Source organism: Mytilus trossulus, chromosome 9 (assembly GCF_036588685.1).
Source record: "Mytilus trossulus isolate FHL-02 chromosome 9, PNRI_Mtr1.1.1.hap1, whole genome shotgun sequence".
Classification (NCBI taxonomy): Eukaryota; Metazoa; Mollusca; class Bivalvia; order Mytilida; family Mytilidae; genus Mytilus; species Mytilus trossulus.
Genome location: NC_086381.1, coordinates 65,498,283 through 65,522,808, shown reverse-complemented (window position 1 = coordinate 65,522,808; position 24,526 = coordinate 65,498,283). Strand labels below are relative to the sequence as shown.

Here is a 24,526-nt window from a genome sequence, read left to right as displayed (position 1 = left end):
TGAGCTGGCATGTCAGTAACTCCTTGTAGTCCTTTCTTAATTAATTTGATGTGTTATTGTCTATTTGCTTAGTTTCTTTAAATTGTTACCTTTACTGACATGGAACTCGGACTTTTATAAAATTGGGGTTTACTTTTCGTATCGCTGTTTTTTGTTTGTTTTTCTACATTGGCTACAGGTATAAAAGGTGGGTTGATATCTCACCAAATATGATTAAATCATTCGAATTGTTGTGCCTGTTTCAGGTCAGGAGCCGCTGTCGTTTGTAAATCTTGTAAGCATTTTATTTTTAGTTCATGCATGCGTATTCGAGTTTAGTGAGACGTCCATTTTCCCTGAACCAGTCCACATTTTTTAAGCCCCCAGAGGCGGAAACGCATTGCAGTGTTAAGGACGAATTGGTGGGTTATTGTCTCTTTGACACATTTCCCATTACCATTCTCAATTTCATTCTAGTCACCAAAGGAAATTAACAAACTGTACAGTATTGAATGCTCAAATTTCATATCTGGCCGAAGAATTATAAAGAACAAATATATCAACCGAGAACACTGATGTCGTAGTGCGATTCTTTAAGATGATAATTTCAAATTAAAAAAAAACACATTATGTTTGTCTCAAATATTGACAATTGTGTGTCAAAGAGGGCATATAATTCAGTTTGACAGTTTCAGACAAACTAATTGTTCAACTATTTGAACTGGAACAAATCAATTCTTTACTTTAAAATTTATAACACAAATTCGTTTAAAGGGAAACTTCTACTCTTCACTTAACATTTATATGCATGAAATATAAAGAATTATAAAAGAAATGGAAGGTGTTTGAAAAAAATCTGTATATTATATACTAACCGCACTAGTGACTTTAAAACATAAGAACGCTACTGATAAAACATTATCTTTCCCTTCATACTGTGGTGTCATGTCTTCTGAAGGTTGTTGCATGAGAACTACACAGGACTGCAATACCATTTTTTTTTTTTATCAAAATCATACATTAGCGTTCAATAAATACAAATGGTTAAAAAATGTCAAATTAAACAACACATGTGAAAATTAAAGGAAAACAAAGGATAGCATACAAACCTAAAATCTTGCCGACTCTTAATCTCTCAATGACAATCGTACGAATCCAGTTTGAATTGAGATATCATATTGTCACATGACAATTTAATCAGCACATTTTATAAATGATCGAAATGAAAAGACAGTTTTTTCTTTGATTAAAGATCCAAGAACATTTTTTTCTGGATAAGTACAGACAAAACCTTGACAATATAAAAAGACGTACTGACAAATAAAGGCATCAGAGAAACACAAAATTTAAGATAACAGACTCTATTTTAAAAGAGTAAAATCCATTTTATTCCTTTTTATAATCTTTTTCAATTTTTACTATAAATGAATGCAGATTTCATAAAGAAATGCACAAGTTTTACAATATTCCATGTGTTTATTCTTATAATTGATAAAACTTACATGAAATACTCGGGAAATTTCCCAAAATATATGAAATTTTAAGATATTTGTGGTAAAAATGTATATATGACAACTATTTATTCGGGAAATGTCCCGAAATCATTTTCAACATTAAATTTTATGACATATTTGTTAACAAAGCGTTTGAACAAACAGATCTGAAACACATTTCGGGAAATATCCAGACAAAAATAAACTAATAACAAAATGTATAAAACAGATGTCTTCAAACATTTTCCGAAAAATCAAATGTATATGCTAGATCTCATGACTAATAATTTCTTTTCACATTTCGGGAAAAATCCAGAAAATATAAATCTAATATCAGGCACACACTTGGTGCATAGATATTTTTCACCCATTTCGGGAAAAATTCCGAAATAAAATCTACAAGTAAAACTTAATTTTTATACTTTTAATCTGTGTTTTAGTTTGCCTATTCAAACATAAATCTCATAATACAACTATAATGTTAGAAATTACTTCAGGAGGATCATGTGCTACAATTCCAGTTATATCATTTCCATTGTGACCTTCTTATTGGAATATTCAACCCCCGGTCACTATTCAAAACGTTCAAATTTGTAATTTCCCATTCGAAAAACTTTCAGTTGAGTGGTCAGGATGCAAAGTTATAAATAAATTGACAAAACAAAGCTGAACAGTTAAAACATGTTTCAAAGTTGGTTTGTTTAATTATTTCAAAGAAAGGCGAACAATCAACCAACCATATTGTGCTTACATAATGATTGTACATCAAGGATTATCTATACCCTTACAGGAAAATCAAGAACCTTTAATTCCCAAAACTCAAGAGTATCAAGAATTTCAAAACAATCTGTATCCAAATTTAGAACCTTATTTATAGGCAGTCAAGCAAGGCATGACGTTTAAGGATAAACAATCTATTCATGTGTTATGTATATATTTGTGTTTGTTTAGTTAATTTGTTTATATATGTCTTATATCTACTAGTTCTATATTGATAGCTTGTGTTTAAATACCGTTATGTTCTACCTCGCTTTGCTCGTCCGAACACAGATTATTTCTTATTCTATATAAAGAAACAACAAAGACTAATATGGCAGGAGATACACTCCAAACAGTTTTAATATAACATTTCAAAATACATGTTTACCGTGCAATTGAATATTTAAGTCCATACATCATGCGCCATTATATTATCTATATAATCATTTCAACTGTTTATACTAATATCTACAATAAGAAAATACAAAGAATCAGGATTTATACAAAGCATAATATTTCAATCTAAATGTAATAAAGTTGTCGAACAAGTTTGGTGTGTGAATTCTCGATGGAATGAAAAGAGCGCGCAAAACAGAATATAAAAACCCGGAAACCTAGTTAATCAGTATTGCGCAACAGAAATAGAAAGAAATCTCAAAACGAAAAGAAATACAATTATCGTTGCCAAGCGGATGTTACATTACATTTTACGATATGTCATTATCGGATTCCAGATAATCCTATGTGCGGACATTTAACATTCATTTCAGCAGTGACTTCGAACCAGTGTGGACATTTAAATATGTGAACAATTTATATAATGAAACATGGACAATAATTTTACCGGAAGTGAACAATACCTCATGTATATAATTATTTTGTGTCATGCATTTTATTACAGAATTGTTGTTATGTGCTTTGAGGACAAAGCAAATGTTTAAAAAGAGGGTAATTGTGAGGAAATAAATTTTACTTTATTTTTGGTAAAACGGACAATCCATAATTTGAGAATAATTTACATTAAAGCGACTTGAAATTAAAGTTGTAAAGAATTGATTGAATTCATTTGTAAATATACTTAATAAAGTAAGTCAATTATATGGTCATTTTTATAAATTTTTCTGTATACAAAACTTTGAATTTTTCGAAAAACTAAGGATTTTCTTACCCCAGGAGTAGATTACCTTAGCCGTATTTGGCACAACGTTTTGGAATTTTGGGTCCTAAATGCTCTTCAACTTTGTATTTATTTGGCCTTTTAACTATTTTGATATGAGCGTCACTGATGAGTCTTATGTAGACGAAACGCGCGTCTGGCGTATGAAATTATAATCCTGGTACTTTTGATAACTATTTACGTTATAACGGTCACTATAGATAAATGTTGTTCAAGGTCAATATAACATGTCAAGCCTCAAGCAAAGTTAAACACTTTACAAGTTCGTTATGCAAACAAAATCCGTGATGTCCATGCATATTAAATAGCGGTCAGTTGGGTGTTTCCAACAACAAAAATGTGAGGAGAAAAGAAGGAAATTTATCAAGAAATTATTATAAGCTTTTAGCAAAAGTATTAAACAAATAACTTACATGGGCCTCAGTTTATTGCTAACGAAAGTACTATACAAACCTGTTTCGCCTAACGCTAGGCACTTCGGTGTTGCGACATACTAAAATATTAGAAACTTCATTTCTATTATTCACAGGTTAGTTGAACTATTTTATTTCAGTTTTAAGCAGTAAACTGAGTACTCGATAAAGATAAAATATTTTTATATTATATATTCAAAAGCAAAGTTAATTCAAATCATTAAATGTTTATTCAAAGTTGTGTCAATATCAGATAAACAATAAATGCAATATTAAATAACCTAGAACAAAAATTATCTTTCTATTATCAAGTTTAAATGAACAAATTTTTTGCATAATTTAAGATGTTAACCTCATAATGTCAACCGCTTATTTATATACATATTATGGAAATTTCTTCAACTACTGTTTATCTATATTTGTTATGTTTGTATATATATTATTATGTATTGTAAATTGTAATACATGACTTTGGTGTTGCGGCATATTAAAATATTAGAAACTTCATTTCTATTATTCACAGCCAAAACAGTCCCACTCAAAGCCAAACTACGGCAAAGTTACAGGTCCGTCTAAACAATTTACTAGACAAATAAAAGTCCTGATATATGGGCTATAAGTGCCCCTGCTTGTAAAAAAATCACAAATAAACTTCCACATATAGATGCAGGATTCACGTTATTTTGACTGTTTTGTGACCATAAGCATGGTGTATAAGTTTCAAAACATTTTGTTGAATCAAACTAAAGTTAAAGAACAGAAACAACATATTTATCATTTTTCCTATCTTCAGGCTACGTGTTGATATTTGTATCATTAGTACTCGTACCAACTTCTCATGAACAGTAACACCACCTAATATCGAACTTGACAGATATGTGTTATGGTGTAATGAGAATTACGTTTAAGGTTTATAACATTTGAATGAGTCAAACTTATTAAAAAGAACGGAAACGAAATTTTTTGCATTTTCTATGCTTTTATCGGAACATGATAACTCATGAACGATATACGTGTCGCTACCAAATTTCAAAGGAGTAGGTCCTGTAAGGACCGATTTTGGCCTCAAATTTCAGGTTCATCTGACAAAAGTTTTTGACCACTTTTTAAACACTTAAGTGTCTATTTCATTTGAATCAATTAGTCTATGTGAAAGATTTGAACTGATTTAGTCATTAAAAACGATCCGATTCAAGCTCAAATATGAAAAATCAACCAAATATGCCGAAAAATGTCACTTTTTGGATGGTTTTTGTCAAAAATGAAAGTGGCCGCATCCGTGTTCATCCTCTAACTTTATACAGGTTGTGTATTATCATAAAATACAACTTTCATTTCAATATTAAGGATGAACACGAATGCGGCCACTTTTGTTTTAAACGAAAACCGTCTAAAATCTAACTAAAATGCTAGAATTTTGCAGAATTCAGTAATTTAGCACGACTTTAAGGTGCCAGTACCCGATATATGTTCATTGTATAGTCAAAAATAGCCCCTATTTATGTAGCAAAAACACTCTACTGTTCAATAAATAACTAAAAGTTTACATTTTATCAAGTTTGTAAAACTGCTATATTTTTAGGCAAAAAAGGGCTCTTACTGGACCTACTCCTTTGTTTTTTTTATGTGAAAATAAGCATTAGAATAATCTAGAATAGAACCAAGATTGAACCAAGAAGTCGGGTTGCTATAACCAAGCAATCCGGATGTTGAACCAGTTACCATGGTTTCGAACCAAAGAACCCGGATAGAACCAAGGTTCAGAACCAAACAACCCAGATGGAATCAAGGTTTAGAACCGGAGTGCCCGGATAGAACCTTATTGCATTCGGACTTCTCATGACTTTTTATACCTTCAACGTATTTTCCAAATCATTTATGTATTTAGTATATTTATATATAATATATAATATACATATTTGTATATAATTTATTGATATGAATACATGTAATACCCCATCCGTCTGCCCCTGCTTACTGCGAGCTAGTTGGTTATATCGGAACGAATAAGATTATTTATAAAACTATGTACTTCCCCCTAGCACTTTGTGAGAAGGCACATTGACATATTTTGAAGTCTGTTCTTGTGAAATACTTGTGCCAACACTTCAATTAAACGAGGACTGTATGATATCACATCTATCATATAAATGATTTTTTTCCGAGAACATAATGCTTTGTATGAAGCAGACTAAAACATTCAGACAAAAACAGTTTAAAATAAGTCCGAGTCCGATGATAGAATAGATAACAAAAGAAACTAAGCAAAGTGACAAGGATATACACTGTATAAATTAACAAAGGACTACTTGCAGTCACTAACATGCCAGATCCAAACATCAATTAAACTGACTAAAAGGTTATGTCTTCATCATATGAAAATCAAGTACAATCCCTCCCGATAGGGGTTAAGGTTGGTTTTCTTTCCTGTTGTTGTTTTCGGTCTTCTATCATGAACGAGAGTGTTTACTTTTAATAAGTTCTTTTCGTTAAGAGGCGATCGATTATGATTATTGACATATATTATTTCCTAAGATTTCCTGAGGAAAGTAGTTCCTCATGTACTACTATAAACAATGATGAATGTTGTGTGTTTTTTTTTTTGACAGATGAATAATGCAATGGAAGGTGTTGACATTTTTGGTATGCCTCTTTGGTTTTTTAAAAGAATTCAGACCATCTGAGGCTTATTTGTCAGCATATCTAACCGGACCATGGAAAAATCTGACAGTTGAAGAAATCAATAATGAAATATATCCTATATGGACTTATGCGTACCTGGTATGGCTCGTTCCTGTATTTCTTCTGACTGATTATGTCCGCTACCAGCCAATATTAGTCCTTGAAGGTAATTTACTTGATATACAATCATTGATGACAGATAAAAGAAGAAATGTGCCACTTATGAGTATTACCTGGTTACTGTAATGTTATTGAGGGGCCTCGTTGGTCAATATTTCTAAGCTGTCGAGCTACTGTGTCACTACACTACCAACAATTTGACTAGCGTTTACATGTACATTTAATGCCGCTATATAAACAGTACTTTTAGGAAACATTACTAATCAGTACATTAAATGCCGCTTTATAAACAGTACTTTTAGGAAACATTACTAGTCAGTACATAAAATGCCACTATCTAAACAGTACTTTTAGGAAACAACACTATTCAGTACATTAAATTTTATATCATTTTAAGTAATGTTGAGAAAAAGTTGTTTACAGTACTGAAAATTTCAGTCTTTTTCAGTACAAAAAATTTCAGTCATTTTTCAGTACTGAAAAATTCAGTCATTTTTCAGTACTGAAAATTTCAGCCATTTTTCAGTACTGAAAATTTCAGTCATTTTTCAGTACTGAAAATTTCAGTCAATTTTCAGTACTGGTAATTTCAGTAATTTTTCAGTACTGAAAATTATAGTCATTTTTTAGTACTGAAAATTTCAGTACTTTTCCAGTACTGAAAATTTCAGTCATTTTTTAGTACTGAAAATTTCAGTCATTTTTAAGTACAGAAAGTTGAAGTCAAATTCAAGACCAAATAAAAAACTACTTTTTGCTATCACAAATATCATAAGCCCCAAGGGTGAGATGGGAATAGAAATATGCTCACTTGGTCCTGTTCCGACCGGCAGTAAAAAGCTTGCCAACGTGGGGCGTCCGTCGGGCTGTGAAAGATGTATCAAGTTTGCAGCTACGTCCTGTCAGAATGCATATATCGAGGTTAAATTCAATGCCTCATGTAAAGAGAGTGACAAGATCTCTGCACGTTAAGAACCCTTGCAACATCTCTTCCTGTTGCACGGCAAAATTTCTGTCCTTTACTTATACACCTTTAGTTTCCAGTGGAAGTCGAAATTCCCTCTGATCATCATCCCGATTGGCCTCTATTATTACAAGACCTACTATCGTGAAATATTTGCCACTGGACATAAAACAATCAATAATCAATGAAAATGAATCATCAACAAATATCATAAGTTGGTTTGAGATAAAAACAAGAATTTTATTTTTAAACTCCATGACTATGTATTCTTTCATTTCAACACATTTTACATTGAAGAGGATTCTTTTGATGAACTTTATGACCACATTCTTTATGTGCCTGTTTCAAGCCACAACTTCTCAATTTTGATTGTCGTTATTTGTTGTATGTTATAATTGGTGTTATTCAAAGTTTTTGGCGTAGACCAGTGCGGGGTTGTTTTTATTTCCTGACGACTATTTTCGCTAGTTATCAAGAAGACTGTTACAGCTTTCCATGCGCAATGATGTTTTTATTGTTGATTCATGTGAAAGACGGAAAAGGAGCTGTCATAAAGACAGTCAAATTCAATCACATAAGCAACAAATACAAAACCACCAGACAGAGGTCACCAATACAGTTTTTCAATATTAAGCAGTCAACACCATACAAGAAGTTCTGAATAGCTCCGACAAAAAAAATACATGTCATCTAGATGTAAAGCACAATGTCCGAATATCGTTCATCAAACGAAGACATATCTATAACATGACTTTGTCCGACTTGAACCGATTTTGTCGACGTCTGACGTTGAACATTAATATGGTGTTATATATATAGTATCCTTGTTCTGTTGTTGTTAGTTGGGAGGCATACCACATCTCCTTGTTTTAATAATATAACTAAATATGTAGATTTAATATGCAGTCGTCTATATTAAAACGGTTACTCTTTCATACTTTCTTGTAGCACTTGAAATGCAATAAAGTCTTTAATATAGTTCACGTTTCTCCTATAGATAGAAAAGATTCTTCTGATACCATGACAGTTTGTTATCAATAATAATTTCAAAGTTATTTAAAAGAATAAGCACACGTTTCAAGATAATTTTTTTAACATTAACCTTGGATCAAGTCAGGAACCTGTAGTCTAGTGGTTGTGGTTGGTTCATTTCGGTCATATTTGTTGTTTGTAAATTGTTTTGTTATACATTAGGCAGGTAATATTCTGATATGAATTGTTTCATATTCATATTTCACATGTTTAAACCTTTTATAGCGACTTTTACTAACTCTATCAAGGCCGTACAGTCGACTACACTTGTGTATATCTACATAATACTTTGGTGAATTATTATAGTTGTATCATTGAAAATTATAACCACATTCCTTATTTTTACCAACACTGATATTTTCTATTCAACGGCAAGAAAAAAGAACTTTGCTTCTTATTGTTCTTTGTGTGGTTTTAATATAGCATAAGAATTTTTTCAGCAGTAGATTTTGAATGAAAAGCTGGACTAATTTTTAGGGTAGTAAGGCAGAATCCAATTTAAATACATATTCTAAGTATGAAAAGAAATTTTAGTTAAATCTCCACAAAACAGTAACCACTTCTATCAAAGATATTTCAGTCAATTACTAATTGGAGTCTTATTCGGTTTTCTTCATCTTTTACGTTACAAGTGAATGCCTTTTTTTGTCCTTGACCTAAAGCACATTCAAAATCGATTAGTTTAAAAGAATTATCTAAACTGCAGACAAATGTTCTACCTATGAAATCAAAGTGAATCGAGCTATCACATGATGGGAAATAAACACGAATCGAGTCTTCACAAGAATTTAACAGTAACTGAATATATTTTAGATAATATTATAGAAAGTAAATATGATTTTTTTTTTTGGTCGTGAGCATGTTTTATACAACCTTTCTTTATTTCTTTCTTGTTGTTCACATTTCTTGGTCCTCAACAGTAAAAGTCAGTCCTGTAAGCTCTAACCAATAATGTCTCAAATACAACTGATACGATGCAACAAGAATGCTCAAGCTGAAACGTCTCGCCTGCTTTTCTATTCACGAATTATTTTATGCTTGATAGACCAAGGAAAAAGTTTTAGTACAGGTGTCACATAAATCACACATTGTCAAAGATCCGTGAAAATGAAGTCAATGCGAGATAAATCAATTTAAGTCAGAAAGACATGTTTAGCTGACAATCATTAAACACACGTAATATAGTTTTGCTTTTGCTTATCTCATAAAAGAAACAGTCCTAACCATGAAAATTACATATTGACCAATGAACCTTGAAAAAAAGTCAAGGTGACTCGTCAGATAAACCCTGCTAGACAGACATTTAAATCATAAAATCATTTCATTCACTAGATATAGTTTTATCTACTAGTATTGCTAAAAGAAAAAGACAAAAACAAAATTTAACATTGACCAATGACCTGTGCAAATTAGACAAATAATAGTACACAAGACGCATAGAAAACTAATGACTATAAAGCAACACGAACCCCACCATGGGTTTGATTTCGATGCTCCTGAAGGGTATGCTGATCCTGCTCCACATATAAATGTAGCACCCATCCTGTTGCTTATGTTATAACAAACCTGGTAAATAGTCCAATTTTCACAAATAGGTAAGTGAGAAATTAACATAATACAAATATAAATTTGTTTTCAAGCAGTTGCTTGACATTGAAAATGAGGTCAAGTCCAACAGATATAATACAAACTTTCGTTATGCATGTATAAGCCACAAGGTATGAAGCCTCCAATTCAAGTCAATTGCCATATAAAATATCAAGCTCAATACAAATAGCTAACGCCATAGGATTGTTATCTGTATCTTTCGCATGTCACAGGCACAACAAGAAAGTAAAACTTAGACAAGCAATGTCATGTACATCGATGACTCGAATCCTGGATTTTAGTTGTATTTGTTGATCAACTTTGGAACAAATTACTCAGGGAAAAGGGTCTTATTTGCAAAAGACAGGACGAAAGATGTTCATTCTTTTATGATTTTTTTTCTTATCCATTTATCAACTTAATATTCTAAAAATAATTTATTCAAACGCCTGTACCTTCTCATTGCTTGTCTCATGTCCAAAAAACATTAAAAAAAATCTGTTGATTTAGTTTTCATTCACAATGCAGAGCATGCTACATGTATCAAGTGTACGAATGGTAAACTATGTTTCCCTTTTGATTTTTGTTTGGTGTTTTTTATCGATTGATTGCGGTTTTTTTTTGGAGGAGGGACAGGGACCCAGTCCTCTATATGGAGCTACATGAATGAGCTAGCATAAACTTTCTACATGTCCCACAAGATGGAAAAGACTATTTCAATGTTTTGTACTTTAATGTTTCATTTAAAACTAAATTTTCTGTTTTTAGAATTTATCTGTAATGTTCATACACTAATTTTAATTTAAATTGTATATTATTATGAACGAGCGTCTATAGTTTGGAAAATATACACTCATGGCAAGTTATTACAGGTTCCTTCGGTCTCTTTAAACATACACAACTGTATGTCTCTTACAGTATTGTTTAAATGTTCTCCCCTGCACATAATTACTATTAGTATATCTATGGATTCTTTCATTTATTTGTATGTTTTAGTCTTGTAGGATGTTGATTCACTGATAAAATCCTGTTAAATAAACCGTATTAGACTCTTGGAATTCTTCATTCTGTTGCTGAAATCTAGAAATAAAATTCAGGGTACAATTTTCGTATCATCAAATACTACGGTAACCTTACCAATCATGGTTATTGTTAAGGGATTTAAAGATGAGTCCACACATTTCGCATTTCTGACATGTGCAATGGCGAGATTAAGGAATGTTTGTGACTTATAATTTATCATTGCAGTCTCCATGATAAACTAGAACAAGATATTTCTAATAATAACATTAACGGTACCAATTTTTCTGCACCAGATGCGCATTTCGACAATACATGTCTCTTCAGTGATGCTCGTGGCCAAAATATTTAAAATCCAAAGCGTATATAAAAGATGAAGAGCTATAATAAGTTAACCAATTTTACCCTTAAAATTAGATCTATGAATATTTTTTAGTTATTGCTATAATTTTGTTTAATTATCCGTAGTTATGGATCGAGTATTATACACATATATATTTTTACCAGACTCAAGCTAGCGACCAATTCTAGCGACCAATCAAGCTAGCGACCAATTCTATCGACCACTAAAGTTAACAATGAGGATAAACACGTAACAGAACCATTTAGAGATATGCCTAAAAATCACAAAATGGCATTATACTACAACGTTCTACTAATATTTTATACGTGATGTATCGCTATTAACAGAAAAATACATACTTTTACAAAGGAAACACTTATTAGTTTTGTTTGAATTTTATTTTGGATTCCAACAAATAAACGTGAGTAGCGTGCTTGCTCGAGGCTTATGTTATAAATCAGTTACTAGTATTCAGTTTTTGAAGATTTTATATAACAGGACAGTATACATCTATATCAACTCGAGATTTCTGTTCGTTTCCAAATAGGAAATAAATAAAACAATAAACAAATGGCAAAGAAGAAAAACAAGTTCAACAAAATAAAAATAAAAATGTCTGGAATGTTATTTGTTTGTTAAACTAAGATTTGTTAACGTGTAAAACAAACTACATCGTACATATAATATAGATAAATTAATTAAAGCTAGCTATCACAGTACATAACGGTTAAATCAAGTCTCATGATTCAGAGGTGTGTATACGCAAGTTATGTAGAAAAAAATAGAACAAATCACTGTAAGATAAATAAAATGTTTTAAGTGAACAAGGAACCAGAAAAAAAACCATGAAACGACTTTCTATACCCTCGGCATCCTAAAATATCGAGTATTTCCCTTTAAAATCATTTAGGTGTGAGGGAAGTGGCTCTGAATACAGAATATAGTATAGTCCACTTAAATAATACTCAAAGCAATAAAACAAATAACAATTTAATGAAGAGAAAAAAAACAAAAACATATTCAATAAAACATTTATCAAATCAAAACATTCTAGACTACGTTCAGCCATACTGCTATATCAAGTTAACCTAGCCATTTCTATGCCTCCAGTTTAGGATTTTTAACACAACATTCAACACAAATGTATCAATGTTCATGTGCTTTGCACACTATCAGTTCAAACATCAAAAGTCCCTTACCTACATTCAAATATAATAATTACTTCATTTAAATAAGTTCTTTAAAAATTGCAAGCAAAAGTAAATCACATTACACAATTATAGCAAACGTCAACTAAATAAAGGATCTCGAATGTCTTGTTCAATTGATAAATACTGAATAGAATAAATCAAATGAAAATGTATTATAATAATAAGCAAATAATTAAACAGCCTGAAATAATTGATCAGTAAAAAGGGAAATAATCTATTCCTATTACATTGATATAGAATTACTATATCGACCCGGTCAAAAAGAAGATGCAAAGTAGTTCATGAAACAAAATAGAGCCTATACATATTGATAAATCTTTGTCAAGAAGTATACTACTGGTATTTAGTATATTTTGGTATCAAATGAGACCGTAATCACTTAGGATCACTAAAGGATCCTTTTTAAATAATATTCAGAAAAAAAAAGATCAAAAGCAGGGCATATGTTCCCCGTTGTACAGTTTTGCTTAGTACCTGTTTTGGTTTTTCCGAATGTCTGGGAACCAGTAGATAGCAGTACCCAATTATAGGAGTTTGGTTTTGCATTTTGGCCCCGGTGGATTTTTCAAATATGAAATTAATTGTGCAATAAAACTCATTTTCAGACAAATAACTACTAGTTAAGTCTTCAAAGATGGTTTATAAAAACATCAAGGTTATTTTAACATGTTAAATGCGCTATTTTCTGTTTGACCCTCCGTATTAACCACCTGCAGTCAAGAAGCGAGCCACCACCACCCGTAATGGACAAAAATGAGAATTTGGGTATGTGGTTGTCAGCTTCCGGTGCACTTTCCCACCCGGGCATTTTCATGAATAGAAGAGCATAGGACAAGCTTTCAATCCCACTAGGTGTGGGAAAAAACTTTGCCGTAGGGAACTGAACAGAAAGTCTGAAAAATGAGCCCATAGGCATTACTGTATATGTACCTCACACTTTGGATGGACAGGGGTGGCTTCAGGTGCATTTTCCCACTCAGGAATTGATACGAGTTGAAGATATGTATAATAGCTTTCATTCTAACCACCTGCGGTCAAGAACTTTGCCGTAGGGGGATGGGAGTAAAGCGACCGCTGCCACCACCCGTAATGGACAAAAATGAAAATTTGGGTATGTGGTTGTCAGCTTCCTGTGCACTTTCCCACCTGGGCATTTTCATGAATAGAAGAGCCTAGGACAAGCTTTCAATCCCACTAGGTGTGGGAAAAAACTTTGCCGTTGGGAACTGATCAGAAAGTCTGAAAAATGAGCCCATAGGCATTACTGTATATGTACCTCACACTTTGGATGGACAGGGGTGGCTTCAGGTGCACTTTCCCACTCAGGAATTGATACGAGTTGAAGATATGTATAATAGCTTTCATTCTAACCACATGCGGTCAAGAACTTTGCCGTAGGGGGATGGGAGTAAAGCGACCGCTGCCACCACCCGTAATGGACAAAAATGAGAATTTGGGTATGTGGTTGTCAGCGTCCGGTGCACTTTCCCACCCGGGCATTTTCATGAATAGAAGAGCCTAGGACAAGCTTTCAATCCCACTAGGTGTGGGAAAAAACTTTGCCGTTGGGAACTGATCAGAAAGTCTGAAAAATGAGCCCATAGGCATTACTGTATATGTACCTCACACTTTGGATGGACAGGGGTGGCTTCAGGTGCACTTTCCCACTCAGGAATTGATACGAGTTGAAGATATGTATAATAGCTTTCATTCTAACCACATGCGGTCAAGAACTTTGCCGTAGGGGGATGGGAGTAAAGCGACCGCTGCCACCACCCGTAATGGACAAAAATGAGAATTTGGGTATGTGGTTGTCAGCGTCCGGTGCACTTTCCCACCCGGGCATTTTCATGAATAGAAGAGCCTAGGACAAGCTTTCAATCCCACTAGGTGTGGGAAAAAACTTTGCCGTAGGGAACTGATCAGAAAGTCTGAAAAATGAGCCCATAGGCATTACTGTATATGTACCTCACACTTTGGATGGACAGGGGTGGCTTCAGGTGCACTTTCCCACTCAGGAATTGATACGAGTTGAAGATATGTATAATAGCTTTCATTCTAACCACCTGCGGTCAAGAACTTTGCCGTAGGGGGATGGGAGTAAAGCGACCGCTGCCACCACCCGTAATGGACAAAAATAAAAATTTGGGTTTGTGGTTGTCAGCGTCCTGTGCACTTTCCCACCCGGGCATTTTCATGAATAGAAGAGCCTAGGACAAGCTTTCAATCCCACTAGTTGGGGGAAAAAACTTTGCCGTAGGGAACTGAACAGTAAGTCTGAAAAATTAGCCCATAGGCATTACTGTATATGTACCTCACACTTTGGATGGACAGGGGTGGCTTCAAGTGCACTTTCCCACTCAGGAATTGATACGAGTTGAAGATATGTATAATAGCTTTAATTCTAACCACAAGCAGTCAAGAACTTTGCCGTAGGGGGATGGGAGTAAAGCGACCGCTGCCACCACCCGTAATGGACAAAAATGAGAATTTGGGTATGTGGTTGTCAGCGTCCGGTGCACTTTCCCAACCGGGCATTTTCATGAATAGAAGAACCTAGGACAAGCTTTCAATCCCACTAGGTGTGGGAAAAAACTTTGCCGTAGGGAACTGAACAGAAAGTCTGAAAATGAGCCCATAGGCATTCCTGTATATGTACCTCACATAGAGAATGAACAATATTCAGCCAGTTGAAGTCCAAAAGGTGACATCTTTAATGTAGAACAGGTGTAAATAAACTCATTATAGATACCAGGCCTAAATTTTGTATATACTAAAGGAGGTCTGGAGTGAGCGATGTTCAGTCAGCTAAATACCGAAAGTTAAAAATTTTGCACGTATTATTTTTGTACTGAATTTGCAATGTGTAACACGGGGACATTTTTTAAAGTACCATTATGAGAAACGCTACTTTAAAATTGACTAATAACAGGAATACTTTCTAAGACACTCGTTTCAAACTGAGGATCAAAATTTATAAAGAAAGAACAACATTTTTGTCGAACAAATTAGATTAATAATTATAATTTATCTCAAAAAATTATAAGATGGAGCAATATGCAAAGTGATTCGTTTAATTTTGATTTAAAAACGAAATATATTTTAAAGCACTCAAAACAAAAACATGACACCAACATTCAAAATTACAAACATCATTTAACAAAAATGGTTTAAAAAAATAAATGCGTTGATAAAAATAACTGGCCTTCAATTCAGTAGATAACGTTTTAGTTTGCTTTGGAGATTCCGTCTATCGACAAATTATCGAAATTCCAATTGGAAATAACTGTGCACCACTTATTGTGGACTTGTTTCTGTATTGTAATCAGTTAAATTTATCGATTAAAAACAGCAAAGACCCATCGAATCAACATCTGATACAAATATTTAATAATATTCATAAAATTGAGAATGGAAATGGGGAATGTGTCAAAGAGACAACAACCCGACCAAAGAAAAAAACAACAGCAGCAGGTCACCAACAGGTCTTCAATGTAGCGAGAAATTCCCGCACCCGGAGGCGTCCTTCAGCTGGCCCCTAAACAAATATATACTAGTTCAGTGATAATGAACGCCATACTTATTTCCAAATTGTACACAAGAAACCAAAATTAAAATAATACAAGACTAACAAAGGCCAGAGGCTCCTGGCTTGGGACAGGCGCAAAAATGCGGCGGGGTTAAACATGTTTGTGAGATCTCAACCCTCCCCCTATACCTCTAGCCAATGTAGAAAAGGAAACGCATAACAATACGCACATTAAAATTCAGTTCAAGAGAAGTCTGAGTCTGATGTCAGAAGATGTAACCAAAGAAAATAAACAAAATGACAATAATACATAAATAACAACAGACTACTAGCAGTTAACTGAAATGCCAGCTCCAGACTTCAATAAAACTGACCGAAAGATTATGATTTTATCATCTGAACATCAGGCACAATCCTTCCCGTTAGGTGTTTAGTATCACACCATCATAACATACATGAGAAGAACATAACCCGTGTCATGCCAACAACTGTTTTTTGAATAAATGTGTTTAGTTCCGATGCAAAGACCCTATAAGTGAATCAATATTAACTCCAAAATATGCAATCCCTAATGACCTGACAACAGTATCGTAACTATATCCCTTCTTAATAAGTCTATGCAAAGGTTTTGTTAGTTTCTGAGGCGAATACTGACACCTTTGTGCTTTATAAAGAACATTTCCATAAACAATTGGATGTGAAATACCTGAACGTATAAGAAGTCTGCATGTTGAGCTATATTTACGAATGATGTTCTTATACCGATGATAAAATCTAGTAAATGCCTTGCCCAGCTTGTGATATCGAAAACCCTGGTGTAATATTTTTTCAGTAATACATCATTTTCTCTCGTTATAATCTAAAACATTGTTACATACACGAGCGAATCGTACGAGTTGAGATATATAAACACCGTAAGATGGTGACAAGGGAACGTCACCATCTAAAAATGGATAATTAACGATAGGAAATGAAAAATCATCTCTTTTATCATAAATTTTAGTATTCAGCTTTCCGTTAGTGATATAGATATCAAGATCGAGGAGTATGTTAATTAAAGATTTTATGATTAAAATGATGACTGTTTTATTTCCTTTTGTTAATAATCCATTTTAGATGGTGACGTTCCCTTGTCACCATCTTATGGTGTTTATATATCTATGTATGTAACAAAGTATTAGATTTTTACCGAAAGAAATCTGCATATAACTGTAAAATGTATTACACAAGGGTTTTCAATATCAAACATGTATTAAGTTTTATCATCGGTACAAAGACATCAAACTTAAATATAAATCAACATGCAGACATCTTAAGAACGTATTTCAATAAAAACGTGATTTCCTGTCCGACCCACTTTTAAAGTAATTTTTTGTGAAGTCAGTACATTGAATTAGATTTAACATTTTGAAGCAAAGAAACATATTATTAGGGATTGATTCCTGAATGGTTCAAAATAACCAAATGGCATGTCCCTGGACTGCCTGTTTAGCATTCATACTCTAACTTATTGTAAACAAATGTTATTTTTACTTTATGTAGGTTTTTTTAATTATTCAAAAGTATGTTTAGAGCCAACATATCTTAATAAACAGCTTTTGACAAAGGACTTTTTTATTTTAGAAGTTGTGTCCCTGACATTCCTGATAAAATATCCACTACGAAACGAAGTCATTAAATTTTGCTAATAAACAGTTCAGTAAAATTAATGTTTGCAAGAGATATAAAAATAAGTGTCTTACAAAAGAAGTGGTGCTTTTATAACGGCAGTTAAATTGTTGGCCAAAACAATTAAGCACATCAAATGGACCACAGTTAATTTCCACTACGAAACGGGTCAAATCTCCTTCAGTGTCTGGTTTTAAAATTATGCCAAATATCAGTGCACAGCTTAGTACGCGCTTTGATGAAAATAATTATTCTTGTTAATATTGCAATATAGGGATTGTGGAAAAAAAAACATGTGAAAATGTCCACTACAAAATCATCATCTACTAAACAAGTATAGGAGAAATAAGATGTGCTTTAAGAAACAGTTTCGTAGTGGACAAATGTTCCCTACGAAAGAGTACATAAGTATGAACATAATATTATTTCAAAGAGTATTTAAGATTGCACTTTTTATTTCCAAACAGGTCTATAATAGAGGTATTACAAATAACTCTTGAAATATAATTTAAGACAAGTTGATTTTCCATTTGTTCACTACGAAACTGTTTTTTAAAGCACATCTTATTTATCATAGAGAAATACTAGGAGTCCTTTGGTAATTCGTGTATCATTAATTGCCATTGTGCTTAGTTTGTTTTGTTATCTTTTCTGACATCGAACTCGGACTAATCTGAAACCGAGTTATACCTTGCGTATTGTTGAGCGTTTGCTTTACTACATTGGCTCGAAGTATAGGGGGAGAGTCGAGATCTCACAAAGAATATTCAACCCCGCTGCATTTTTTGGCCTGTCCCAAGTGAGGTTGTCTTTGTTAGTTTTGTATGATTTTTGTATGATTTTCAACTCTTAATTGATATCATTCGGAGTTTGTTATGACATCCATTATCAATATACTAGTAAAATCGAGAAAGGAAATGGGGAATCTGTCAAAGCGACAACAACTCGACCATAGAGCAGATAACAGCCGAAGGCCACCAATGGGTACTTGTTTTTGTTTAGGGGTCAGCTGAAGCACGCCTCCGGATGCGGAACATCTCGTGGCGTTGAAGACCCATTGGTGGCCCTCCGCTGTTTTCTGCTCTTTCGTCCGGTTGTTGTGTCTTTGAAACTCACCATTTCCATTCTCAATTTTAAAAGTAAACTTGCTATGAGAAAGAAAAGTGGAACAAGAGGTAACATTGATTTTTCCATTTAGATTTAGAATCTGAGTTTAATTGAGAAGTAAAATCAAATCCAGATCATGACAAGCAAAGGATGATGTACAGCATGTGGTACTGAATTGGTAGTTTTGAGAAAATACAAACGTTTTATCCAAGGCAGGTATCAACAGGTTTGCCAATTGATAATAATTATATGATGGAAAAAGTAAAAGAAAATATGAATCTATTTTAGCTAGGGCATTGGGTGGACATTCGAACGTTAAAAGCAAATTATCACCAAGGAGATCCATTAATACAATTTATCATCATTAAATATTGATATTATCAAATATTGGACATTGTATCCACATCAAATAGTGCTTAGGTAACTCATAACAATACAATTGTTGGTATATGAGTTCAAGCTTTGCGCATTTGCTTTTCAGATTCTGTCAAAATTTATTAAAAAAAATTAAACATGGTCTCAGTATAAATTTTGTTTTTACAAGGAGGAAGATGAAGCCTATCTCTTTAGAATGAAAAAAAGTAAATGATCCGTAATAGACCTATTATCGAAAATCAATAATAAAGATCAAAGGCTTTTTCTTTAAATCATAAGTTTCAACTCATGGACACTTTTTGGTGGTTAAACGCACATTTGTTTGAAAAAAATTGACAATTAGGAAGGGAAAGATTAATTTTATATAGAACACTATTTTGTTAACAGAAAATAGGAAAGATAAATACGAGTATGGACTCATTTAGACTGATGCCGAATTCCTCAGAAAGTCGGGCGTAAAATTGAATAAAGGGCCTATTAAAACAATAAATACAGAAATTGACGTATTTCATAATGTACTTATACAAAAGGTTGCATATCCACATGACTGTGTAGATAAAATAACAAAACAGATTGAAAGAAACAAACCTACCACCAAAGGAAGATTTGCATAAAGAAATTTGATGCGACTGTCATACAACTGGGATGTTTAGCGCTATATAACCAGGTTCAGTCCACCATTTTCAACATTTGAAAAGGCCTATAGCAAATCAGGCATATGACAGTTGATGTTCATCGTTTGATGTGTTTTATTATTTGATTATGTCATTTTCTTAGGGACCTTCCGTTTTGAATTTTCCTCGGAGTACAGTTTTTCTGTCATTTAACTTTATAAATGGTGAGCATATGAGTGTTGAAGATTTTGTATAAACTTATCATATAAACCAGGATTAAAACTTTCAATGTATTTGAAACATTTGAGCAAGACTTTCTGATATAAGCGCCAGAACTACAAAATTTTAATTGGAACTGCATTCAGATAATAGATGTGCTGCTTTTGTTTGAAAGGGCAATTAAAGCAAGAATTTCCATGAAAAAACAAAAACATGATAAAGCCTATAATCAATTTGAGGTTGGCCACGATTAAATATAAACAACTTAATACTTGTTCTGCTGTAAGCAATTTATTTGGGAAGGCTACGGCACAACCTTCACCTGCAAGGATACTTTGATTGGGTAAATCCATATGAAAGGGAACAAATTTGAAAGTTCTTTAAGACAATAATTGTATGCGATCTTAAATATAAAAAATAATTCTTGAAGCACCAAATGATTATCCACTTCTAACCAACATAAACAAATCGCAACAAGTATGTGCTCAATTATTGGAATTTTAAACAATATGTGTCATTATGAATGAAATGGACTTGTATTATATTTTTGTTTTATGTTTTCTTATACCCTATGACTTAATAAATATATAAAAATATTAAAATACAACTTCCACATCAAAAGCCATGTCAGGATATGTTCATGATGTTGAAAGATCTATGTTTGCAAAACCTATAAATAATATATGCATGAGATCCGTTTCATTAATGAAAAAAATAAATGAGTGGCTAAACCAACGTTTTACACCATAGTTAATTATACAGAACAGTTGATAGCAGTTCATATAAATAAAAAAACAAAGCTGAAATGTATTTAGCCAATTTTACTTGGAGTATTGCATTTTTCATGTTTCAAAAACATGAATGTAACAATTTAATTACAAAATTATACGCAAATTATATGAAAATAATGTTAAACATTTCTTTACCGATATAGATAGTGTAGCTCGTATTATTCAACGGGTGGATGGATATCTTCCCACATGTTGAAAAATTGAAACAGGTGATGACCAAACTGAAATTGGCATTATTTATGATAGTTTATATAGTGACGAGTTTGTGGTTTAAATACCAAAATGTATCCCACATAGTAGATGGTGAAATATAAGCAAAGCAAAAAGGTGTTAAGAAAAATGTCATTTAAAAACTATAAGTTTTGAAGAAAAGAAACAATGTTCAGTATCACAGCAAATCAATTAATATTATTTAGAGACATCATCCAAATATTTTTATAAAATTGACAGGAATGCTATGTCAGCTATAGATGACAAGAGATACATCTTGACCATTAAAATTCACACATCAGTATATGGACACTATAAAATATATCCAAAATATTAAATACACACAAGTTAGATTTCAAAATAATGATATTGAAAAATGGATAGGAAATAATTGGTTTACGAAATAAGATTAGACGTCAAATATGTTGAACTTGGTAATTATAAGTATGATCATCTTAATTCAGTAAACCTTTACTGTTTTGTATAGGAAGTATCATCAATATCCCGAATATCGCGAAAAGATGATCAATTAATTTGTAATTTGGCTGCAGTAAATTTACGCCCTCACAAGTACATACGACTAGAAGATGCGTTTAGTCTTTCAAACAATAGAACATAGATGGTGTGCAACATTATATACTCCATTTCACGACCCCTGAACAAGCCGATGCATTGATTCGTGTTTCGGATACTTAGTAAACAAACTCACCATAGATACCGAAGGCAGTAGATTTTCGCTTTCACTGCTACATAGTAATAGATATATGACGTCTACGGAGTATTAGTTTGCTAACGTGTTTATTTGATTATAATTACTATGATTTGCTGCTGTATTTATACCGTCCATAGTTTCCAAAGGATTTTTTATTTTGTAACTCCACTGCTATGGTTTTTTTATTCTTGGTCGATTCGTCCAACGCTATATGAGAAAGACCCCTCAGGAATAGATGACCTTAGCTGTATTTGGCAAAACTTTAAGGAATCTTCGGTCCGAAATGCTCTTCAACTTCGTACTTTATTTGGTTTTTTAAACATTTTTTGATTCGAGCGTCACTGATAAGTCTTTTGTAGACGATACGCGCGTCTGGGGTATATATAAAATTTTAATCCTCGTATATATGATGAGTTTATGTATCGAGAACACTGTTGCGATATCAAAAGAGCAGAGCTCACGTCTGATGTGCTATCGGTGTTGGTCAGAACTACATGGTTATGTCACCATTAATCTCGCCAGTCAGAAATAAAGAAATTATTTGACTGATTTACATAAAAGTGTAAACGAATACTCTTAATCTAGATTAGAGATAAATGCAAAATCTAGAATACATATACATCACAGCTTGGAATAATAGGTTTAGTAAGCACTTAAAAGAATATAACTTCCGATGAATAGAAAAAGATGAAAAAGAATATCGTCATACCAAGGACATGATAGATGAGCCGAGAGAAGTTTGCTATCGATGTCGTATGCAAACTTCATTAAATCCAAATCGGGGGTGAGAGTGAGTGTTGATGAGTGTGTACTTGTATGTATACAAGTAAAAAATGGTATTCAATAGACAAAGTCTATACCATTGTGTCGAGAAACAAAAATCAAATACGCAAAACATTATTTTGCGAATTGACTATTTGCCATTTTCAAAATCCATCCCTTCCTCTACCACTGAAATAATGACTCAGGTGGAGAATCTCTTAGATCGTTGAACCGTCAATCGTTAAGTTGGACTTTTAAGTATCCGATATACTGGGTTCCTCCGACCCTATGCTGAAAAACTTTTACTTGGTCTTGGCATAAGTGCCATTGTACTTATAGTTAGTTACCTCTTCCTCTGGCCCATATGTAAAATCTGTTATTTTGGTCAGCCGGATTGAGTAAAGTTTGACTATATGACATAATCAATACCCCACCACTTCATGCTGACAAAATATTGTATTGGTCCAGGGCATTGTTAGTTCTATGGGATATATGTGAAGTTAGTGGCCGTTTCGTTATTCGTGATTCGATATTCTATATCCAACTCGGTTTGATATTGAAATTTGGTTAAAAATCAAAACTAAATTAAAATATTCGATAACTTTAAAAGCATGATTGTCATATATAATATATAAGAGGAGTCAAAAGATATGTAAGAAGTTGTCTAATGACCCCTTCAAGCTGTTGCAATCTCTCGTTGTCCTCAAATATAAAATCTTATGTGAGTCGAGATTTGTGTTTCTGAAATATAGATCTTTATTAAAAAACGACAACAAAGATGTAACTTTACATATATTATTTCTTAAAACAAAAACAAAACCCTACCGCGCTAGAAACATTTAGAAATAGTTTATGAAAGACAAACGTAAAAGACATTTTAAGCGAAAACCTACTGGAGACCTCTTAAATGACAGTGAGACACACCTGGTCTTTCAATATTCCTAAAATTCGATTACTAGTATGTATATATAAAGATGCAATGCATTTTAAGAATGATGTCATCTGTAGTTTCTACGGAGGGCTTAAATTGTCACTGTTCATCTTAAAACTGTCCACAATTTAGGTTAAAGGCAAAAGGCGATGGTAAGATCCATGGTCTCTCAATTTTCCCAACACTATGCAGATAATTAGTTCTTATAAAGATAAAACGAGACTTAAATGAATTTGGGTAAACTTCTTGTTTTCTATGGTTCCAGAGGGCTCAAAGTGTCAGTTAGATATTCAAAATATGTACGAATGATTAAAGCCGATGCGACATGTTACTCCAGACACCCAACGTCAAAACTGTATCACTACAAAAATGTAAACGCAAGTCGAAGTAATGTAAAGTGAAATGTCAAAAGGGGGTCTCAATGTTTTTACAGCTTTCACCGATAACAAATGGTTTTCACTATATTTTTTTAATATCGAACTGGCACTTTGAGCCCTCAAAAAATAAAGAAGACGAAAAGTGTAACCGATTTCTTTTTTATATCATAAATAGCTATACACTAACAAGCTTTGTGTATGAATTTTAGGAAGATTGATAAATCAGGGAGATCTAGCATACGCCCTGTACCCTTCTATCTTATTTTTTTTGCTTGTTATTTGAAAAGTGACACTGTAAGCCCTTCGTATACATCGAAAATTATATTTCTCTTGGAAATCCTTTTCATAGCATCTGTATATAAACAAAAATTAGACAAGATTATCAAACTGTACGGATATTGAAACAACAGGAGGGTCACACTGTTTCTTCAGGGGTCTCCGTTAGATTTTC

The 24,526-nt window shown here is 33.0% G+C and overlaps 1 protein-coding gene across 1 annotated transcript in view; it reads left to right on the top strand.

Moving 5' to 3' along the window:
* The first annotated feature begins 3,698 nt into the window (after window positions 1-3,698).
* LOC134684865 (thiamine transporter 2-like) overlaps window positions 3,699-24,526 on the top strand; it is a 46,592-nt gene continuing 25,764 nt past the window's right edge. Inside the window, exons 1-2 of the mRNA XM_063544174.1 lie at window positions 3,699-3,937; window positions 6,431-6,669. Coding sequence (XP_063400244.1) covers window positions 6,438-6,669 — 232 coding nt within the window. The 5' untranslated portion in view covers window positions 3,699-3,937; window positions 6,431-6,437. The remainder of the gene's footprint in view (window positions 3,938-6,430; window positions 6,670-24,526) is intronic.